Source organism: Solanum verrucosum, unplaced genomic scaffold (genome assembly GCF_900185275.1).
Source record: "Solanum verrucosum unplaced genomic scaffold, falcon-dt-bn FXZP01000154.1, whole genome shotgun sequence".
Lineage (NCBI taxonomy): Eukaryota > Viridiplantae > Streptophyta > Magnoliopsida > Solanales > Solanaceae > Solanum > Solanum verrucosum.
The window spans coordinates 535,874-557,968 of NW_026020217.1; the positions used below are offsets into that span (position 1 = coordinate 535,874).

The 22,095-nt window shown below is 31.1% G+C and overlaps 1 protein-coding gene across 1 annotated transcript; it reads left to right on the plus strand.

Annotated features, from left to right (window-relative positions):
* Positions 1-4,957: 4,957 nt before the first annotated feature.
* Positions 4,958-19,598, plus strand: LOC125830686 (disease resistance protein RPV1). Its single transcript, XM_049509866.1, has 5 exons — positions 4,958-5,455; positions 14,260-15,367; positions 16,001-16,384; positions 17,368-18,966; positions 19,057-19,598. Exons 1-5 carry the CDS (start codon positions 4,971-4,973, stop codon positions 19,573-19,575), a joined length of 4,095 nt encoding a protein of 1,364 aa, XP_049365823.1. The 5' UTR covers positions 4,958-4,970; the 3' UTR covers positions 19,576-19,598.
* Positions 19,599-22,095: the final 2,497 nt, after the last annotated feature.

Consider the following 22,095-nt stretch of genomic DNA (forward strand, 5'->3'; position numbering starts at 1 on the left):
GACTTTCAAAAAATAAAATATATACATATATTTTTAACAAGGACGATATATAAATAGAAACGAGAGAGAATGAAAAGTAAAAATATATAGAGAGGTTATAGAGAGAATTATTACCCGTTATTGTAAACCCAACCAGAGATCCCGCCAACTGTTTTCATGGCGTTTCTCCATCTCGCCATCTTTTCCGGTTTAGACTTCCTCTCCAAATCCCTAAAATCATTGAAAAATGTCCCTTGCTGCCTCCGCACATCCGACGGGTTAACTTTGTAGAACACAGGTAGAACGAGTTTACTCAGCTCACAGAACGTCGCTAATTCCTCGACGCACCATCTCGAAGAAGCGTAATCAGATGAAATAATAGCAATTACAGCAGCAGAATCATTGATTGCTTCTACCAGACCTGTTGAGATCTCATCGCCCTGAGTTAATCCCTCAGAGTCTCGAAAAACTCGAATGCCTTTTGAGTCCAAGGCATTGTATAAGTTTTTCGTGATTTTTTCACGAGTACTGCCTCTGAAACTCAGGAAAACGTCGTAATCCAGCCGTAGTGATGGGAGTGAAACACTAATTTTCTGCTGCTCAAATTCCTCCATTTGCTAATTTCCAGCTATAGTAATTTTTTTAGAGGGAGGAAATCGGAGGATTACTGTGAGTGATCGAAGGATGCTAACCAACCGAGCAACCTTTTGATAATATATTATGTACTGTCAAAATGCTTTTTGGGTGCAGTTCATATAGCAGGGACGGAGAGGGTTATAAAAAGGGATTTCATTTTCTATTTATTTTCTTTTTCCCTTTTACTCATTTTAGAGGTGTGTTTTGAGTTTGTTCGTTAATATTTGATATTTATTTTGAGATTCGATTAATTTAAGTTCAAATTGGAAAAAAAATATTTTAGAAATAACGTGCTCCTTATTCAAAGTTATTCAATTCTTCATGCTTAAACAAAGGATGTTTGCTACGTTAAGATTGAGTTTCGATTTTTAAAAATGCTACTAGCTCTACCAATATCATATCAAAGTAGTTTGATATTTTAAAGATCAATTTTTGATTTTATACAATATAATAAATCAATAATCATAATGATTAATTTATTCGACTTTGAGAATTAACTTTGACAATAATGAGAACGCAACTCTTTTATGCTTGAAGAGAATGAAAATTATCAAATGTTGATAAGAGACAATACAAATGTTTTAGTAATAAATATTTTTCTTTTTAATAAGTTACGTTGTCTTTGACAACAAAGGATAATTTTGTAAATAAATTAAAAAGCGGCTCTTTAGTATTAATCGTAAATAGAGCATTACAATTTTGAATGAAACTATTCATGAAATTGTGTATTGCGTAAAACACATATCATCACTATTTTAAATCGAGATTTAAGTTAAACGCCGTTTCAAAAACTTGTGGTGTTAGGAATAAAGCATCTTTATGGTTCTTCTTCTTTTTTCTTTCTCAACAGTAATGGTAACAAGTATTTAATCTTACGAATTTTAGGAATTCAGCCTTTTATTTTGTTACGACCACAAAAAATAAAATTAAATGATAAAAAGGTTCAAATTTCAATCAATAAAAAAACACGTACAAATATCTAAACATAAATATAAAAAAATAGTTGTCATTACTGACTTTTGAAAATTGTTTGCTTATTTTACTACTACTATGTTTTATTTAGAATTAATTGATGCGTAAATTTCTCTAAGAAAGGACCACAAATTTACAAAAAAAGTTGATCGATTCAATGAGATTGACGATTTAATTTTGGAATCTAATAGTAATATTTTATTTTATTTTAGGCATAAGATGAACATAGTTAGTTGCATGCATAGTATATTTTTTTCGAATTTTCGTTTCAGTTGCTATATTCAATAAATAAATATGAACCCGATTCAAGAGGCAAATTAATAAGCTGATTTTTAACTACTCCTAAAAGGTATACTTGGAGAACATTTCCTAATTTTAGAATACGTGTTCAAGGGAAAGAAGTTTCTTTTCTCTAGACAAATTTAAGTTAGGTAGCTTACAAAAGTTTTCCAAAATTTTATTTAATATTTTTTAGTATACCAAAAAATCGAAAAATCTAGGACATAATCATATTTTGATTATCATCTTGCACTTATTTTATTTATTACCCTTACTTCACTTATTGATAACCTTTAGGGGTAATGCATTTTCACTAGTAAAGTAACTCTACTTAGAACTCAAATTCAAAATAATTAACTAAAAATGAACGATATTGCCAATAATTTTTCTCTGAAAATCATATTGGTAAACAAGTAAATTAACATCGCAAACTTATTATTCAATTATTATAATTTGTGTGTCCTTAAACCACTAAAATAAATTCAATTATTATCTTAAGTCCCGGATTTAGGGGTAACAAGTTTTTTTTTCTATAAATAATTACATGTGGTGTACATCAACATCAAAAAATAATTATCAATTGGGGGAAAATTGACATTACTGACTTTAAAATTATTTACTTATTTTGCTACTACTATGTATTAATTATTGGAGTTAATTGGTAAGTAAGATTGTCTGAGAAGGGACCACAATTTTATAATATTAAGTTGATCGATTCAACAAGGTTGACGATTTAATTTTGGAATTTAATAGTAATATTTTAATTGTTTTTAGGCGTACGATGAACATGTTGGATGCAATGGTATATTTTTTTCGGGTAATGCTGAATGATCAGAAAATTTGGCCAGAATTTGATCAGAAAATTAAAAAAATTATAGTATTCTTTTTATTTAAAGTTAAACTGATTTGTTTTCCATTTTAATTAAAATATATTAAAGTTAAAAGAGTAAGAATATTTAAAAAGGTAAAATAACATTTTTTTTTAAAATTTCTGGCCAAATTTCATGCCAAAAGGATTTTTCCATTTTTTTCGAACTTTCGTTTCAATTGCTATATCTAATAAATAAATGTAAACCTCGATTCACGAGTAAATTAATTAGAGAGAGGCAAATTAATATGTTGATTTATAAAAATAATTGAAGATGTACTTGGAGAACGTTTCCTAATTTAAGAATACGTGCTCAAGTGGATGGAGTTTCTTTTCTCTAGACAAATGAGTTAGGTATCTTACAAAAGATTTTAAAAATTTTATTTAATCTTTTTTAGTGTACCAAAAAATCAAGTAAACTATATATTCAAAATGTCTGTCAAATTTATTTCATATTAGTAAGCTATCTCTATGCAAGAATTGTTGGTTTAATTCAATTCAAAGATTTCATGTCATTATAAAGAGTATCAATATATCACTATACTTTTTAGGTAAATATGATTAATTTTTAAGTTTATATTAAAATTTACTGTGTTCACCCACATTATCGGAATATTTTGTGACCACAATGTATGTATGTATGTATTTCTAAACTCTTGATAAATATAGTAAACTGGTTCGTAGATGAGGCAAAATTAGTAAATCCGATTCCAAAGACTACTTTTTTTTTAGATAATAATAGGGGTCATACTTCTAGTAACGTGTATTGTCCTTTATTATCATTTCATTATTGTGATATACTCAATAATCAGCCGTTGACATTCATTATTAAATGGTCACAAGTTGCTTTTTATCAATTTTCCCAATCTTACCTCAATATCATATTACAAATGGACTATTTGAAAATGAATTTTAAAGATTAGAGAATGAAATGATTAGTTATGACTATTAATTAATGAATGCAAATTAGAAAATAAAGAATTAGCTAACACCATCTAGTTACTAATTAACAATAAATTAGCTAGAAATTATCGATAAATTTCGTAGCTATTGCCCTATATACTAGTGGATACAGAGGTACCGATGAAAACCATTTGGATAAAGCTTCACCTATATTTAAGTTTGAAGGTGTACACACTAATAATAAATTAACCCTAAAAAGAAAGCTAATTAATTTAGCAAAATTCTCATAATTTATTTGCAGTATTTCCATGTTCATTTTTAATATAGAAAACAATACTAGTACGTTATATATTGTGTATTCGTCTGAGAGAAATTCTAGAGATGTCTACGCTACAATATTAGGAAATATTGCACATATATAATGTTGGAATTTTTTTTATTTTTAAAAAAAAACATGCATGGATAAATCTTTACACAAAAATAACTGTATTTCTTCTATAAATCTTTGACACAATTTTTTAATAAGAAAAATCTCTTATATATCAATTCTTTTTTTAAAATGTGTCTAATATCATAAACGAAGTCAAAATTTGAATTTATATTCTTAAAATTTTAGTCTTCGATAAATTTTCTTAAGATAAATATAAAATTTGAATCACGAAGTCAAACCCGTAATGTACACGCTAACTCCGCACCTACTTAAATATCACACACAAGTTAATTCAGTTCTTAACGAAACATTATCTACAATAGGTGAATTCGTTTTTCATTTTTCTTTAATTCTACTATCGTGAAGTGTTGTAACAAACTGTAAAACTAACTTCTGGAAAAGGAGCTCATCCATTGGATCAAAAAATTTATGCACAACATATAAATATGTTTTTTTAACTTGGTTATAACTGAAATTTATGCTTTCCAACGTAATTTTGGGAGTGCATAAGATGTGGCGGAGTCAGAAATTTTATTGGCTCTTTCAAGACAACACTTTGTTCTGTGTACTCAGAATATGTTATTTAATAACTTTGTTTATCATTTTTCTAACGAAGGGTGTGCATAGCTACGCCCCTGTGCATAAGCAGGACTTATACGTCCCCTATATGACATTTTATGTGTAATTTTCATCCTATATGATATTTTACGTGTAATATAAAACGTAAGAATGTGTCTACTTGTAGATATCGAAGCAAAGTTAAGGGGCCAAAAAAATTATGAACGGTTGATATTGAACCATTCATGATTTTCCCGCTGTCAGGTCCGTAAACCGTACTATATAAACATACATACAAATACAATTTCCAGTACTGAGCCAAAACGAAAAGGGGAATTTCCGGCAATGGCGGACGACGAAGCGGAGGCGTGGTCCATGACCTCAGGGCACAGATTCCGTTGGGATATATTTCTGAGTTTCAGAGGAGAAGACACTCGTCACGGTTTCACTGAGAAACTCTACAATGAACTCGTACGGAACGGCGTACGGACATTCATCGACAACGAAGATCTGGATCGCGGCGAAGAGATCTCTAAGACGCTAGTGGCTGCGATTGAGGATTCAGCGGCTTCGATCGCCGTGATTTCGAAGAACTATGCTGAATCGAAATGGTGCCTCGAAGAACTGGCGAAGATCTGGGAATGTAAAAGGCTATTGCTACCGGTTTTCTATGAAGTTGACCCGTCGGATGTGCGGAAACAGAAAGGTACGTTTGAAAAGCATTTTAACGAGCATGAAATTTTGCTGGAAGCGGCGCCGGAGAAGGTTTCTCGGTGGAGAGAAGCTATGACGAAAGCTGCTAATACCTCCGGTTGGGATTCTAGGTTTTGGTACGTACAGGACACTTTAATTTCATCCCTATTTAATTTTTATTTTTTTTTAAAATACTGTTGGTACATGCGTTCGAATTTTCTACCTAAACCATGATTAAGAATTTTTATGATGATGATAGAGTTGTGTTGTGATAAAAAAAACTGATGATATTTCAGATAGAAAATTAGCACACATAATAATTTAGGTATAAAACTTACAAAAATAGATAGGCTAATCCAAAAATGTTTAAAAGTTGATTGGACTAGTTTATATAAGCTAATCCAACTCCCTTTTATAATATACTTTATCATAATTCATAAGTAATTTATAAATACATTTGCTATTGATCCATAACTTTAAAAATATAATAATTTAATTAATTTCAAAAATCATTAAAAGTTAAATTCATAATTTAAATTTTAGAGTCGAAGAAATTTAATAGCCTAACTCCATTCACATTCATCAATTTCTGCTTTGTTTGTTGTTGATGGTCAAGTTCTTTTCCTTTCATGGTAATCAAAAGACACCTTCAGGTAAAATCGTGATATGTAATTTTGAGTTTCTTTTATATACTCTATTGTCCCAATTTTACGTGTCATAGTTAATTTTGAGATTCAAAGTTTTAAATTTTGATGGTGAATTCAGATATAAAAGCTTTTAAGTTTTTTGAAATAAAATTTATATATTTAAAAATTACGTAAAATATTATAAGTCACAATAATTAACTTAAATTATTTATAAAACATATAAAGAAATTTTGATTAAAAAACTTGATTAACTCTTGATCGAAAATTTGCTCAAGAAATCTTCAAATTTCTTAAAATGAAATTTATATATTTGCAAACTACGAAAAAAGTACTATAAATCACAATAATTGATAATTCAAAATATTTAAAAAATATATGAAAATTCACAATCAAAGTAGACTTGTTTAAATCTCGAAATTCGAAATATGTCACATAGATTGACACACATGAGTAGTATATTGATGGATTTTTAGGTTAATTCATCAACGGAAAAGGGTCAAAATTGCCCCCGAATTATATGAAATAGACCATTTATATCCTTCGCTACATTTTGGGATAAAAAATGCCCCTGCTGTTATCTTAAGAGATCACAAATACCCTCAAGAATTAACACCCCAAATTTTTGTTGACGTGGCAAGCCACGTGGGACTAATCCTTCCACCTAAGCGTTGCCAACTAGGATTCACTACAAAAGAACTAGACCTTTAGCGGCAACAACAGTCGCCACAAAAGCCCAGAAAATCGTCACTAAAAGTTTTTAACATTAAATTCTAATTTTGTGTTTTTTTCTTCATTGTTTTAAAAAAACCAAATATGATATCGATTAAGTAGGAGTTTGAAGACACTATATGTTTTATTTTTATGTCATATGTAAATGTATAAAATGTACAATGATGCATTATATATATAGTAGGAGATTTGAATCGAGAAGTAATTTTGATGATTTTTCGTAATAATATTGGATGTTTTTAATATGGATATTGCAAGTTATTTATTTTAGAAAATTAGGTCGCAATCGAAAATTAATTATTATATTTTTTTGTTGAAAAAATAGGTTTTACTAGCGAATGGTTGTTGGAGCCTTAGTCGCCACTAAAAATCACTCAGAACTTGTTGAAAAAGTCAAGTTCTTTTGTAGTGAATCTTAGTTGGCAATGCTTAGGTGGAGGGATTAGTTCCACGTGGCTTGCCACGTCACTAAAAAATTGGGGTGTTAACTCTTGAGGGTATTTGTGGTCTCCTGGGATAACTGCGGGGGTATTTTTGATCCCAAAATGTAATGGAGGGTATAAATGATCTATTTCGCATAATTCAGGGGCAATTTTGACCCTTTTCCAATTCATCAATATAAGATTCTTTTTGTATTGGTTCAATCATTTCAGTTTTTCTTCAATTTCATTCGATTCAATTAATTTTTGATATTTTATACTACAAAAATGGAGAATATATCATAAACTTATACTACCCATGTCAGCTTTTTTGGGTTACTTTATTGTGTATAATTAAAGCTTGACTTTTATGTACAGTTCACTCAATAATTGACTTAACAAGGTATATTTATAAAGTTATTGAAATGTCCTAATACTTTTCAAAGTAAAGTTCAAAATACTTTGTTCCAATTATTATTATTATTATTTTTATTACTTTTTAGTTTTTAAAAAAAAAAGGCCACTGATTTTAATTTTTTTTCTTTTTTTCTTAAATCTTGTGTCAAATCAAATAATGTCACATAAATTGGGACGAAGAAAATAATATGTTATTATGATAATTTATATGTGTAATAATATTTAAATGTATATATACTACTAAGTATATTTTTGTTGGTTCATTAATTTTTTTTTCTCCATTTTTTATATATATGAATATAAAAACAACACATATACTTTGATTCTGCCCTTTTAAAAGGAACACCGGCTCTTACAATTTCATTAGCGAACGTGGAGATACTACAGGAAAAAAAAGAGAAAAATCCAATCTATTTTATTATAATCGATTAGATGACATGTTGATTAACCGTATTCTAAAACACACAAAAAAATCACTTACTTTATGTATGCTAATTATTTGGTATGGTTGTAGCCTATAGGTTCATAGCAAAACCCATGTATTGATGGGAAAAAAAAATACTAAAATTCGGTTCAGTTTGACTCGTTTTGATCAATTTAGTCGTTTTTTTAAAAATAAAAATAAAAATTGACACCCCTCATACAAACTACCAATAGAAGTTTAGGCCACGACAAGAATTTGGGTAGCACCAGGGGCGGCTGGCATGGCTGGTAAAAAAGCCCTTGGCCTTAGGCCCCCAATTTCAGGGGCCCTCATTTTTTAGTTAATTAGGTAGGATTAAATTAAAAAATAATAATATTAGAACTAAGACAATAAATGCAAAGGCCCCATTTTTTAGTTAATTAGGAAAGATTAAATTTAAAAAAAATAAAATTGTTAGAGCTAAGTCAATAAGTCTAAACGGCTAAATGAAGTGATAGTCATAGATATGACTATGACTTTTTAACTTTCCCATAAAAAGTTGAAAAGTTGTGTACTTTTTTTTTTAACTTACAAGTTATCTTCTTTTTTTTACCTTATTTTTTTTTCTAATTTTATTTTTATATATTCTATCCTCCTCCCTTCTATTTCTTCTCACTTTCTCTTTTCTAATCTTACATCTCTCTCTTATTCAAAGCTAAAAAAAAATTACTTGTTCTATTGATAATTTATATTTTAAATTTGGAGAAAATTATATTGCAGCAGCCCGATTCATTTTCGAAAATCAAGTCTTCATAGCTTTTGAATTTGGTAATATCATTCTAATTTCTAATATTATTTTTGTTTTGTGTCTTATGTTTATTATATTTTTTATTTGATATTGTAAATAGTGTTTAAAATATTTGTTAGATTTTAATATGTCAACTAGAAAATATGAATCCGGTCATTCAAAACTTAAAAGAAAAAGAAAAGTCGATAACTTGATAAAATCTCAAAAAGGTGCTCGCGATAAATTTTTGGAAAACAATGATAAAATTAAATCAAAAAAGGTAGGGGAATGCTCTTTAGAAGAACAAGTTATAAACTTAGTTGAAGTTGAGTTAGATAATGATATAAACCAAAAAGAAGAAGAAGGAGAGGAAGTTAGTGAAAAGTCGGATGTAGATTCCCAAGAAAATCAAGAACTTATAAATGAATTAAATAATCATACTCCTAAAATTATCTATGATCCTAGTCAATGGAATATTGTTGATACAAAGTTAAGAGAGTTTTTAGTAGAAAAGGGACCAATTAGAATTACCGACACATGTTTTACGAAGGATAAATTTTTAAGGCACTTTTCTACTACATATTATTTTCAAAAGTTGGCAAATGGAGAAAGACATGAAAGAAGATGGTTAGTTTATTCCAAAGATTTGAATAAGGTATTTTGTTTTTGTTGTAAGTTATTTAATACGACCTTTAATGCAAAGAATAATAAGTTAGCTAATGAAGGTAGTAGAGATTGGAAAAATCTTACTACTAAGCTTAGAACCCATGAAACAACTAGCCAACATATTATTAATATGAGTTCATGGATTGATTTAGAATTTAGATTGCGTAATAATAAAACAATCGATAAAAACATTCAAGACCATATTAATAGAGATAGAGAACATTGGAAAAATGTATTGTCAAGAATTATTTCCATCATAAAAACTTAGAAGAAATAATTTGGCATTTAGGGGGAAAAATGAAAAAATCTATCAAGAAAATAACGGAAATTTCTTGAGTCTTATTGAAATGATTGCAGAATTTGATCCAATTATGCAAAAACATATTCGACGAATCAACATAATGAAATTCATAATCATTATCTTGGACATAATATACAAAATGAATTAGAGCCTGTTTGGATGGGCTTTTAAGCTGGTCAAACTGGCTTAAAAGCCAGTTTTTGACTTATTAGAGTGTTTCGCAATTATCAAAGTGACTTATTTTAAGCCAAAAGCTAAAAGCTAGGGGAGGGGAGTTTTTTTTTTTTTTTAACTTAAAAGTCCTTTTATGTTGACCAAGTATATTACCTTTTTGCCTTTAATTATTTTATACAATTTCCAAATTGCCCATATTGAATTATTATTATTATTATTATTATTATTATTATTATTATTATTATTACTATTATTATTATTATTATTACTATTACTATTATTATTATTATTATTATTATTATTATTATTACTATTACTATTACTATTACTATTATTATTATTATTATTTTATTATTATTATAATAATAATAATTATTATAATTATAATAATAATAATTATTATTATTATTACTATTACTATTATTATTATTATTATTATTTTATTATTATTATAATTATAAATATTATTATTATTATTATTACTATTACAATTACTATTATTATTATTATTTTATTATTTTATTATTATTACTATTACTATTATTATTATTTTTTTATTTTTTTTTATTATTATTATTTCTGAAATATGAATTTATATTCCTCTTATAAGGTGGTAAAGAAATATGTGAATGATAGAAAAATATTATTACTTATGGATGTAAAACATAAATTAATTTTTTTTTAAGTATAAAAACCTTAAATTAATCAACTTTTTATCATGTTAACAGCTTAAAGGGTATTTCAGACATTTTGATAAAAAAAAGTGTTTACCAGCACTTATTTGCCAAACACATCAACAACTTTTTTTTCAACTGCAGCACTTTTATCCAAACATATAACTACTTATTTTAAAAATAAGTTCCAGCACTTTAAAAAGTTACTTTTTGTAAGTCAATCCAAACGGGCTCTTAATAAATTTATTGGCAAGTGAAATTAAGAACAAGATTATTGAAAAAGTTATAAAAACAAAGTATTTCTCTATCATACTTGATTGCACGCCAGATACAAGTCATCAAGACCAAATGTCTTTTATAATACGGAGTGTAGATATTTCGAAAACTCCAATAAATGTAACTGAATATTTCTTAGAATTCTTAAAAGTGGATGATACAAGTGGAAAAGGTCTTTTTGAAGTTATTTTAGATGAAATAAAATGTATTGGACTTGATATTGATAATTTAAGAGGACAAGGATATGATAATGGGTCTAATATGAAGGGAAAACACCAAGGAGTGCAAAAAGACTTCTTGATATAAATCCTAGATCATTTTATACACCATGTGGTTGTCATAATCTAAATTTGGTACTTTGTGATATGGTTAATTCTTGTACGAAAGCTATATCATTCTTTGGAGTGGTACAACGTATATATTCACTATTTTCTTCGTCTACTAAGCGGTGGAAAATTTTAAAAGATAGTGTACCTAGTTTAACTCTTAAATCATTGTCACAAACACGGTGGAAAAGTCGTATTGAAAGTGTTAAAGCAATAAGATTTCAAACTCCACAAATAAGAGATGCTTTATTTAAATTAGAAGAAGTTAGTGATGATCCAAAAATTAAAAGTGAAGCTAATTGTTTAGCAATTTTTGAGCTTGAAAATTTTAAATTTTTATTGGGTATGACTATTTGGTATGATGTACTATTTGCTGTAAATTCAATTAGCAAAAGTTTACAATCAAAAGATATGCATATTGATGTCGCTATAGATCAATTAAGAGGTTTAGTTTCTTTTTTTAAAACATATAGAGAAGAAGGATTTACAAGTGCTATGATTTCGGCTAAGGAAATTGCATTAGAGATGAATATTGAACCCGTATTTCGTAAGAAACGTGTAATTTATAGAAAAAAACAATTTGATGAGAATGTTGATAATGAAATCACAAGATCTCTTGAAGAATCATTTAGAGTTGATTACTTCTTATACATAGTAGACCAAGCCATCTTTTCACTTCAAAATAGATTTGAACAATTTGAAGTATATGAAAATATTTTTGGTTTTCTATTTAGTGGGAAAAATTGAGATCATTAGATGATGAGAATTTAAAAAAATATTGTTTTAATCTTGAATGTTCCTTAAAACATAATACTCACTCCGATATTGACGGTTTAGACTTATTTTCTGAATTAAAAGTGTTAAGGGAAATCATAAAAGTAGAAGACAATACTCTAATTGAGATACTCAAATCAAATAAAAAGACTTGATTCTTTTCCAAATGCTTACATTGCTTATAGAATAATGTTAACAATTCCCGTAACAGTCGCCTCAGCCGAAAGAAGTTTTTCAAAATTAAAAATAATAAAATCTTATTTAAGATCGACAATGTCTCAAGAAAGATTAAGTGGTTTGGCTATATTATCGATTGAAAAGGAATTATTAGAAGAGATTGACTACACAAAAATTATTAACAACTTTGTATCTCAAAAAACTAGAAAAATAGATTTAAAATAAAAACATTTATAATTTTTTTTTAAGGCCTCTAGTTTGATTTTGGCCTTAGGCCACCAATGGGTTTGAGCCGCCCCTGGGTAGCACATACATATTTTCTAGATATGTGTACTTGCATTTATTCTTAGATCACAAGTTCGAGTCATGAAAACAATCGTTAATAATTATATTAATTAGGACATATTGTCTACATCACACCTTTTCCCAAATGCTGTATGAACGCAGACTGATCATGTCTACTTGCATTTACCAGCTGCATTTAGAATCATATTCTAACTCGGGAAAATTACCGCCAAATACCATTCAATTATCTAATTTACAAAATATATTTACATTTATAGATAGTGTATATATATATACCGTCAAAGTGTATAGATAATGTACACTTCGACCATATTTGTAAACTAATTGAACGAAAAATACATTTCCCTCAGTTGCCGAAAATTACTAATTATATGTATTAATAATCTGAAAAAAAAGTGCTCCATTAGTTTTGTTATAATAACTAGTAAGTTGAACTATACTTGTGGTAAAGAAGAATTTCACTACACATATAAAGGTCGTTTAGTAGAGTCTATAAAAAAATATTTAATAGAGTATATTAGAGATTTTGGGATTAATAATGTAAAGATTAGTTATGTTGCCATTATGCATTCAATAATTTCTAAAAGAAAATATTTTTCACAAAAATTTCCTCCATATTCCTTTAGTTTTGTATACTTTTAGGGACAATTGTGTTTTAAATCATACTTATGCATCTATCAAAAACTGTTGTATTGTTAATATCATGATTTATTATGTATTAATTATATATACGATAATACCAAAGTAGAATGTATAACTAATGATATTTGTATTGGTTATACATAGTTAAAAAGTTGTACCAAACAAAAAATTTGTAATAACACTAATACATGCATTATTTTTTCTAATATCAATAGCAACGACCCCTTAGAAGTTGTGTAAGTTGGGTCTGTTCTAGGATGATGGTGTGTGTGTGTGCTGAAGGAGTAGGCTGAGACAATATGGTTGGTATAAGCTAGGTTATGCCAAAGGTAACAAATAATCTTGTGAGGTGTTGGTGTGGTATAGTTGGGCGCAGGGGCGGAGTTACCCTTGGTCTGCCCCTTGACCGAGGGTAGTACTTTTTGACACAAAATTGACTCCACCACTGGTTGGGGGTGTCAGTCACAATCCTTCACTCCGGAAGGATAGGTTTCATACTGATAATATCTCTTTTTTCAGAATTTGTTTATTTCATACCAACTCAATCGTAATTTAATCACCAAAGTAGAGTTTCATAAAGCTAAGTGGAAAACCTGAGCTAAAACCTTATGTGATGTAGTGATGAAATTGCAATATATAATCAATCCTTTGTAGTACCCATATATAAATCCTATGAACATGAGTGGATTTATAGCTTACCTAATTTAATGGTGGTGCACGTGAACTCATGGTCTCTCTATCAAACTAGGTATTTTACGAACATATATCCATGAGTTGATCAAATATTATCTTTTGACTCTCATGCTCCAAAAAGGCTAAGTGGTGCACTTGGTTGAATCATAAGTTTTGAGTTATTTACTTGGAGGAACATGGATCAATTCTCCGTTTTTTAGTGGTACACCCATGTTATAGAAATCCTAAATCCACCTCTGTCTATTAATCATTTTGCACTGGAAACTATTCTAGGAGAAGTTCGAATCTGTTCTGTTCGGAAGAAATGGTGGAATTAGCCTGCATTTGGTGGACTATGTTGGAGGAAAAAAATTCTAGATGTTTTGAGGATCAAAGAAATTCATACAAAGAACGGAAGTGAATTTTATATTGCCTTCTTTATTCTTGTGTAAAAGAAACCCTGTAAATGATTATGAATCTATACTCGAAATCATTTATTCTAGGGGCTGAAAACTTGCTCATCTGACTTCATGTTATCATACTTGTGCCAGGGAAGAAGCAGAGTTAATCCAATCTCTAGTCAAGAAAGTTCTGGGGAAACTTGATAATACACCTATAGGTGTGGCAAAATACCCCGTAGGACTTCATTCTCGTCTTGATCAATTGCTCAGGCTACTGGACGTTAAAGCAAATGGTGTGAAAGTTGTAGGATTATACGGAATGGGAGGAGTGGGCAAGACCACTCTTGCCAAGGCTTTGTACAATCAGTTTGTTGTTTATTTCAAGAAACGTAGCTTTATTTCTGATGTTCAAGGAACTGCAAGGCAACAAAATGGTTTGGTCTCTCTTCAAAGAAAACTCATTGGTGATCTTAACTCAGGTGCTTCGCCAATCATAGACAGTACTGCTAAAGGTATCCGATTGATAAATGAATCTGCGAATAATGAGCGAGTTGCTATTTTCCTAGATGACGTGGACGATGCAAACCAACTTCGTGAATTGATTGGTGGTAGAGACCAGTTTTGCCAAGGAAGCAGAATCATTGTCACCACTAGAGATCAAAATGTCTTAGATCCAAGTATTGTAAATTGCACTTTTGAGGTAGAAGTGCTCAACTCGTCCGATTCACTTAAGTTATTAAGTTATCATGCATTTGGAAAAGAGCAGCCTCCTAAGAAGTTTTTGGGTCTTGCTGAAGAATTTGTAACACTTAGTGGGAGATTACCTCTGGCTCTGGAAATTTTTGGATCTTCATTGTTCTATAAGAAAGGATTGAAGGAGTGGGAAGATGTAGTGCAAAAGTTTAGACAGATCCGTCCAGGTGAACTACAAGATATCTTGGAAATAAGTTTTGGTGCTCTAGATGATCAAGAAAGGTGCATATTTCTTGACTTAGCATGTCTTCTTCTTAATACAAGGCTTGAAAGGGAAGATGCAATTGCAATATTTAAAGGTTGTGGTTTTGCCGCTGAAACTGCAATAACAGCACTCACAGCAAAATTGCTTCTTAAAATAGTTGATGGAAATGTTTTGTGGATGCATGATCAGCTCAAAGATATGGGAAGACAAATCGTACAACGTGAGAATTCTGGAAATGTTGATAAACGTAGTAGATTGTGGAATCATGATGATATTATGACTGTCCTAAATAACTACAAGGTATGGTTTTATGATCTAGTTGACACCTTTTGCATTGCTGTATTGTTTAACTTGAAGTTAGTACCTACTTGTACATTGAGATGAAATTTGGAGATTCCTGTTTTCTACTTGATGGTTAAACGGCTAAACAAGTGTTCTACTTGCTCGTGTTGCTTGTCCGGTCACAAGTATCAACATATTTTTTTGTAAAAAGGATTATATTATCAGTGTGATTTAGTTGATCGTAGCAGGTAATTCACTATCCTTTTCTAGGTTCTTAATCCACATACCGTTCAAATACTTGCTTACAATTGATTTTTCGAAACATCTATTTGTATAAAATCTTTTTACTGCATAATTTCCTCTTTTTTTCTAGTGAGCTAGTTGTGGTATGCTTTTGAAGAAGTATTGCCAACTGTAAATCTTTTAGTAATAGGAGTTAAACTTTTTCTTTTACAAAATACTACGTGTATTACTATTTATTAATTTAGTATAAAGTAACAAATTGCAGCCAAAGATACCTTCAAATAGGAACCAAGAAGCATTTTGCAGTTCACCTGGCTTATTCACTCATTTAATTAAGCTTTTAACTTTTGTGAGTTGTCTTCTAGCTTCCCCTCATGATTTTTTTTTATCTGTTTTGATAAATTCAAGGACACAAGTAACATTGAGGGTATTGTGTTTGACTTTGAGAGGAATCAAGATCAAAATTCTGAGGAAGTATCCTGGATCTATTTGATTTTGAAGAAAGTACTTGAAAGGTATATTGGACAAGGTAGGACGGCAAATGGTTTAACATTTCACACTAGAGCTTTTCAGTGCATGGTCAAACTGAGACTCCTACAAATCAATCATGTCAAATTGGTTGGAGATTTCAAGCTATTACCTGCTGACCTGAAGTGGCTGCAGTGGAAAGGTTGCCCTTTGGATATTATTCCTCCAGAGTTGTTGTCCCGAAAGATTGCAGTTCTTGATTTATCGGAGAGCAAGATCACACAGGTCTGGAACGAGAAAAAGTGGAATTTATACCAGAACAAGGTAAGAATATTAGTTCAACCAATATCCTTATTTACAACTTTGTTTACTGGTAAGTAGGAAGAACTATATCTCCTTTTTGACAACTTTGTTTGTTGGTAATTAATTAGGAAGTACTACATGTCCCCTTAATCATCGATAGATGATTTGTAGATTCACAAGCTTTGTCAGGTAAAGAGGGGTAGAGGTAGGATGAAAAAACTTTGTTAGATGCTCCGATAAGAAGGTGTGAGAGGTTGACAGAGGTGGGTTTAAAGAGGAGTAGAGCTAGGCCGATAAAGCTTTGTCAGATGCCCCGGTGAGGAGGTATGAGAGGTTGATAGAGGTGGGTTTAAAGAGGGGTAGAGGTAGGCCGAAGAAGTACTGGAGAGAGGTGCACGACTTCAGCTTATCGAGGACATGACCTTAGGAGGATATGCAGGTCACAATTAGGGTAGAAGGTAGTTGAGGGCTGTCTCACTCCCCTACGGGGTAGGCTTGGTGGGTAGATAGTATTAGCGTTATTCTTGTAGTTTCTTGTTCTACGATTACTGCTACCACCGGTTGTTTCTTGTGCTTTGTTTACCAAATTATTCTGCTCTGTATGCCATGTTCTTTCTCTATATTGTCTTTTTCCAACTGTCTTGTTATGAGTTACTTGAGCCGAGGGTCTTTCAGGAACAAACTCTCTATCTCCAGTTCTCCACGAGGTAGGGGTCAGGTGTGCGTACACTCTGCCCTTCGCATACCCAACTTGTGGTTATAAGTAAATGGCTAGTTATTTTTCAGGCTCTATGAATCTGAAGCACACTAGGAATGAAGGAAACGGTGCAATTTTTATTGTATTAACATGAAATGTTTGTTGGTTTGTCATCCCTTTATCTCGCTAGGCGCTATCAGCTCCTTTTCCTTAATGTTTAACTTTCTGGCTTTACTGTCTACTGATCTCAAAGGGTTATTCTTCAAACCATTTTTTGCAATGACTGATAAAAATCTTCATTTGATAGATGTCAGAGCAGCTGAAGGTTATGAATCTACGTAGGTGTCGCCAACTTAAGGAAATCCCTGATTTATCTGGACTTCAATTGGAGAAGCTGATTCTTGAGGACTGCAATGAACTGGTTAAGATCCATCCATCAATTGGAGACTTGACTATGTTGACCCTTCTAAACATCAAGGGTTGTAAGAATCTTTTGGCATTTCCAGACGATGTGTCTGGATTGAAACGTCTTGAAGTACTTATCCTATCTGGTTGCTCTAGTCTAACAAAATTACCAGAGGACTTGAGTGGCTGGAAATCCTTGAGAGAGCTTCTTCTAGATGGTACCGCAATAACAAAGCTACCTAACTCTATCTTTCGCCTGAAGAATCTTCAGATGTTGATTTTAAATGATTGCCAGTCTTTGGAGTTGCTGCCTACAGCTATTGGGAATCTAAGTTCGCTGAGCTCTCTATCTCTTAGTGGATCTGCTTTAAAGGAATTGCCTGAGTCCATTGGAAATTTGAAAAATCTTGAGGAATTAAGTTTGAGAATGTGCAAGGGACTCATCTCACTTCCTGATTCCCTCGGAAATCTTAGATCATTAATAGGACTTTATCTTGACCACAGCTCCATAAAAGAATTGCCGCCTTCCGTTGGTTCATTATCTCAATTGAAGTTCCTTTCACTCAGCAATTGCAAGTCCTTTAGTGAATTGCCCAATTCCGAGAATAGCTTCTCGTCATTGGTTAGGCTTTGTCTACAGGGGACCTCAGTTAGTGAACAAAGTTTCCAGTTAGGAAGTTTCGAGTCCCTTGAGATTCTTGAGCTGGGGTACTGCACTTCAATCAGATCTTTACCTAGCTCAATTGGAAATATGTCATGTTTAACTACTTTGGACCTACAAAATACATCAATTTCTGAATTGCCAGACGATATACGCTTATTGGAAAGACTTTGGAAGTTGAACCTGAACAACTGTTTGAATCTCCAACATCTTCCCGCTTCAATTGGAAGCCTTAAGAGGTTGTGTTACCTCTATATGGCGGAAACTGCTGTCTCAGAATTACCTGATCAAATTGGAATGCTTTCAAGCTTAAAGCTACTGAAGATGAGAAAGACACCACAACCTAGAGAGGATGAACTGCTGCTGGATATGGAAGATGGAGAAAGTTCTAAACGCGTTACTCTTCCAGAATCATTTTCGAATCTCTCATCCTTGGAATTCCTAGATGCTCATGCTTGTAAAATATCTGGGAATATTTCTGATGATTTTGAGAAGTTGACTGCTTTGGAAGAACTTAAACTTGGATACAATGACTTTTGCAGCCTCCCTTCTAGCATGAAAAAACTTCGTGTTCTCAAGCATTTGTTTCTCCCAAACTGCAGAAAGCTCAAATCTCTCCCTGAACTTCCCTCAAGTTTGAAATGGTTAAATGCTGCAAACTGCTCCGCGTTGGAACAGATAGCTAGCGTAGCGAATTTGAAATACTTGGAAGAACTTCTAATCAGTAATTGCAAGAAGATAACAGATATTCCTGGCCTTGAAAGCTTGAAATCTTTAAAAAGGTTGTATACAGTCGGTTGCAATGCGTACTTGCCTTCTATAAAAAAGATTATTTCTAAGGTTCTTTCTCCTTCGCTCCTCCCTCACCCTCGAAGACATCAAGATTATATTTACATTTCTATATCAAGTTAACGAAAACTCTGAATGCAGGATTCTCTAAGGCATATGCAGTATCTCTGTGTTCCAGGGGATGACCTTCCAGATTGGTTTATTCATGAAGTACCTAACTTCTCAACTCGTAAGCACCGTGATCTCAAGGCAGTGATCATTGGCATAGTTCTCTCTCTAGACCAACAAGTAGAGGATAATTTCAGACACCAAGTCCCAGCAATCGTGGATATACAAGCAACGTTTACCACACCAGGTGATGCTAAACCTAAACATACAAAGACTTTGAAATTGTTGGGGGTTCCTGATACGGATGAAGATCAACTATATTTATGTCGATTTCAAGAACACAGTTTTACGTTAATGTTGAAAGAAGGTGACAGACTGCAGGTTGTAGTTAGAGAGTGTCCGCGTTTTAATGGCCTCAAACTGAAGAAGCATGGAATGCACTTGGTTTTCGAAAATGATGATGACTTTGATAATAATGATGAGGATCTGTTTGATGAATCTCAGCAGTCTGTGTCAAGGAAACTTGCTAACTTCTTTCATTTCCAGAAATGAATTCAGCATACAGAGAGTGGATGAGTCCAAGAAATTGGACTTTATAAAGATATTTGTAAATGTGTATATAATAAATGTGGATCGTCTGTCAGAAACAATCTCTCTACCTTCTAAAAGTAGGAATAAGGTATGTGTATACACCACCCTCCCCGACTTCACTTGTGAGATTACACCGAGCATATTATTGTTGTTGTTGTTGTGTATATATATATATTAAATGCTTCTTTTCTGTTTGTGGCTTGGCAAGCTTAAACATTGTTGCAGATGGATTGATTGTGATAAATTGCAACTCTAACTAGCTGCTGGGCAATTTATTTCCTACTCCAACTCCAAAACTTAAAAGGGATCGTTTGGTTGCTGGTTAGAGTTACGTAGGAATTAATTAGGTAAAAATTAGTTATTCATATATTACTAATTCATATTCATGTACTTCCATCGTTTCAACTTGTTTGTCTTACATTTCTTTTTAATCTCTTTTTTTTTAAAAGAAGTAATTTTACTAATTTAGCAACCCCTTGATTCTAACATTTCACTCTAAGCACAAAGAAAGTCATGGAGAGACATTAAAAGTGCACGTAATTTTTCTCCATATCTATTTTCTTTGGTTATTACAACAATAAAATATATGCATAATAATTTTGAAGAAAGGTTTTATTACGAGAAATTTTAGTAGCTCGGTTAGTTGATTATCTGAGAATATTCATTTTTTTTAGTTATTCGTCTTTGTTTGTGGCCTGACAAGATTAATTTGAATAAAAATTTTGTGCAGATGGATTGATTGTGATAATTAGCAACTATAACTAGCTAATGTGCAATTTATTTGAAACTTGAGTTAGGTAGGAATTAGTTAAGTAGAGATTAGATATTCAAGTATTACTAATTCATATCTGAAGTTATTTTTCATTAGAAGGTGGGTAAAGTAAAATAATATCAAGTTTAATGGAATAAGGTATGATATTTAGGGATTAATAACTTTTATTTTATTTGGTTGAAGGTATAAATTTGTTCCAGGTTATATTTATGGGAAAATTGTATATAATAACAAACTATTAATTCAAATTAAATGTTATAAATATACTTTGATTTAATTGTATCCTATAGCAAACTATTGCTATTTTCGCCACTCTCCCTGGTGGAATCTCACTCGCCACTCTCGTTTGGTGGCAGTCTCGCTCGCCTCTCTCGCTTTTATACAAACACAAATGTATAAAATGTGTTTGTGTTTGTATAAAGCGAGAGGAAATTGTATATATACATATATTTTCGTTCCCCTCTCCCAGATCTCGCTTGCCACTCTCCCAAATCTCGCTCTCCACCCTCGCCTCTCTTGCTTATACAAATAGAAACGAAATGTATAAATTGCGCTTCTGTTTGTATAAAGCGAGAGAAAATTGTATATACACATGCAAATACATATATCTTCGTCCTATACACTTATAATTATACAATACAAATATTTCCCTGCCCAGTTTTCTTTTGTCTTTCTCTCTTTCTCGTTTTATACATACACAAATTATACAATTGATCTTTTGTATACAACTACTTTCTTTTGTATATGTATAGCGAATTATACAACTGTTTTTTTGTATATGAATAGCAAATTATACATATATATGTTTGTTATGGAGCTCAATTATGCAAACTTTGCTATAACATACAAATATGAATTTTGTGTTTGCTATATGTGAAAGTTGCTCTAAATTTATTCCTTCAACCAAACATAATATAAATTTAATCTTGGAATATTCGACCTTATTCCGTATATTGAAATTCATTATTTTGAGTAATTCTAGTTTGTTTGGAACGTAATATATAAAATTATTTATCATATATTATTGCACAGTACTTTCTTTTTGTTAGGTTATTATTATTGTTTTTTCATTCTTTCCTTTTTTAAATCTTTTTTTACGTATTTATTTTCAAGTTCTTGTTCTAAACTTTTTATTATGGTAATCGTAAATAAAAAACAATACAAGTTCTAGAAGGAAAAGGAGAAAAACAAGTAGTTTCCAATAAAGTTTGTATATGGAAATATTCTTATTTAAATAGATGAATAATTGATACATACACATAAAAATTCCAAAAAAAAAAAAAACTAGCTGAACATAATAGATGGCCTTTCTCATGGAGATTCCTCAAGATATTATTTTTGCTATACTCTCTAGACTTCCTGCCAAATTTTTAATGCGTTTCAAGTGTGTTTCCAAGTTATGTTATTCTCTAATAATAGATCCCGACTTTATTGACTTCTATCATAGTCACTCAATATATCGTCCTATTCCTAGAATAAAGTTATTCCTACGAATATGGGGTCGAGAAAATTTCTACACCTTAGACCCAAAATCGAGACAAATCAAAGCTTGCATCACTTCACTTGAAAATTTAAATGGCCTACCCTATACAAAGTTTGGGTACGTTAAAGGGTTGTTCTGCTTATGGAGTTCATGTTATCGGATTGCAGTTATCTGTAACCCGAATACAAGAGAAAAAAGATTTCTTCCTCATCTAAATGTTGACACC

Excerpts from the sequence above, each read along its gene's own strand:
- LOC125830686 (XM_049509866.1), top strand. The coding sequence starts at position 4,971 with ATGGCGGACGACGAAGCGGAGGCGTGGTCCATGACCTCAGGGCACAGA. Across the intron at positions 15,368-16,000 it reads CTGTCCTAAATAACTACAAG|GACACAAGTAACATTGAGGG; the intron begins GTATGGTTTTAT and ends GATAAATTCAAG. Across the intron at positions 16,385-17,367 it reads GGAATTTATACCAGAACAAG|ATGTCAGAGCAGCTGAAGGT; the intron begins GTAAGAATATTA and ends TTCATTTGATAG.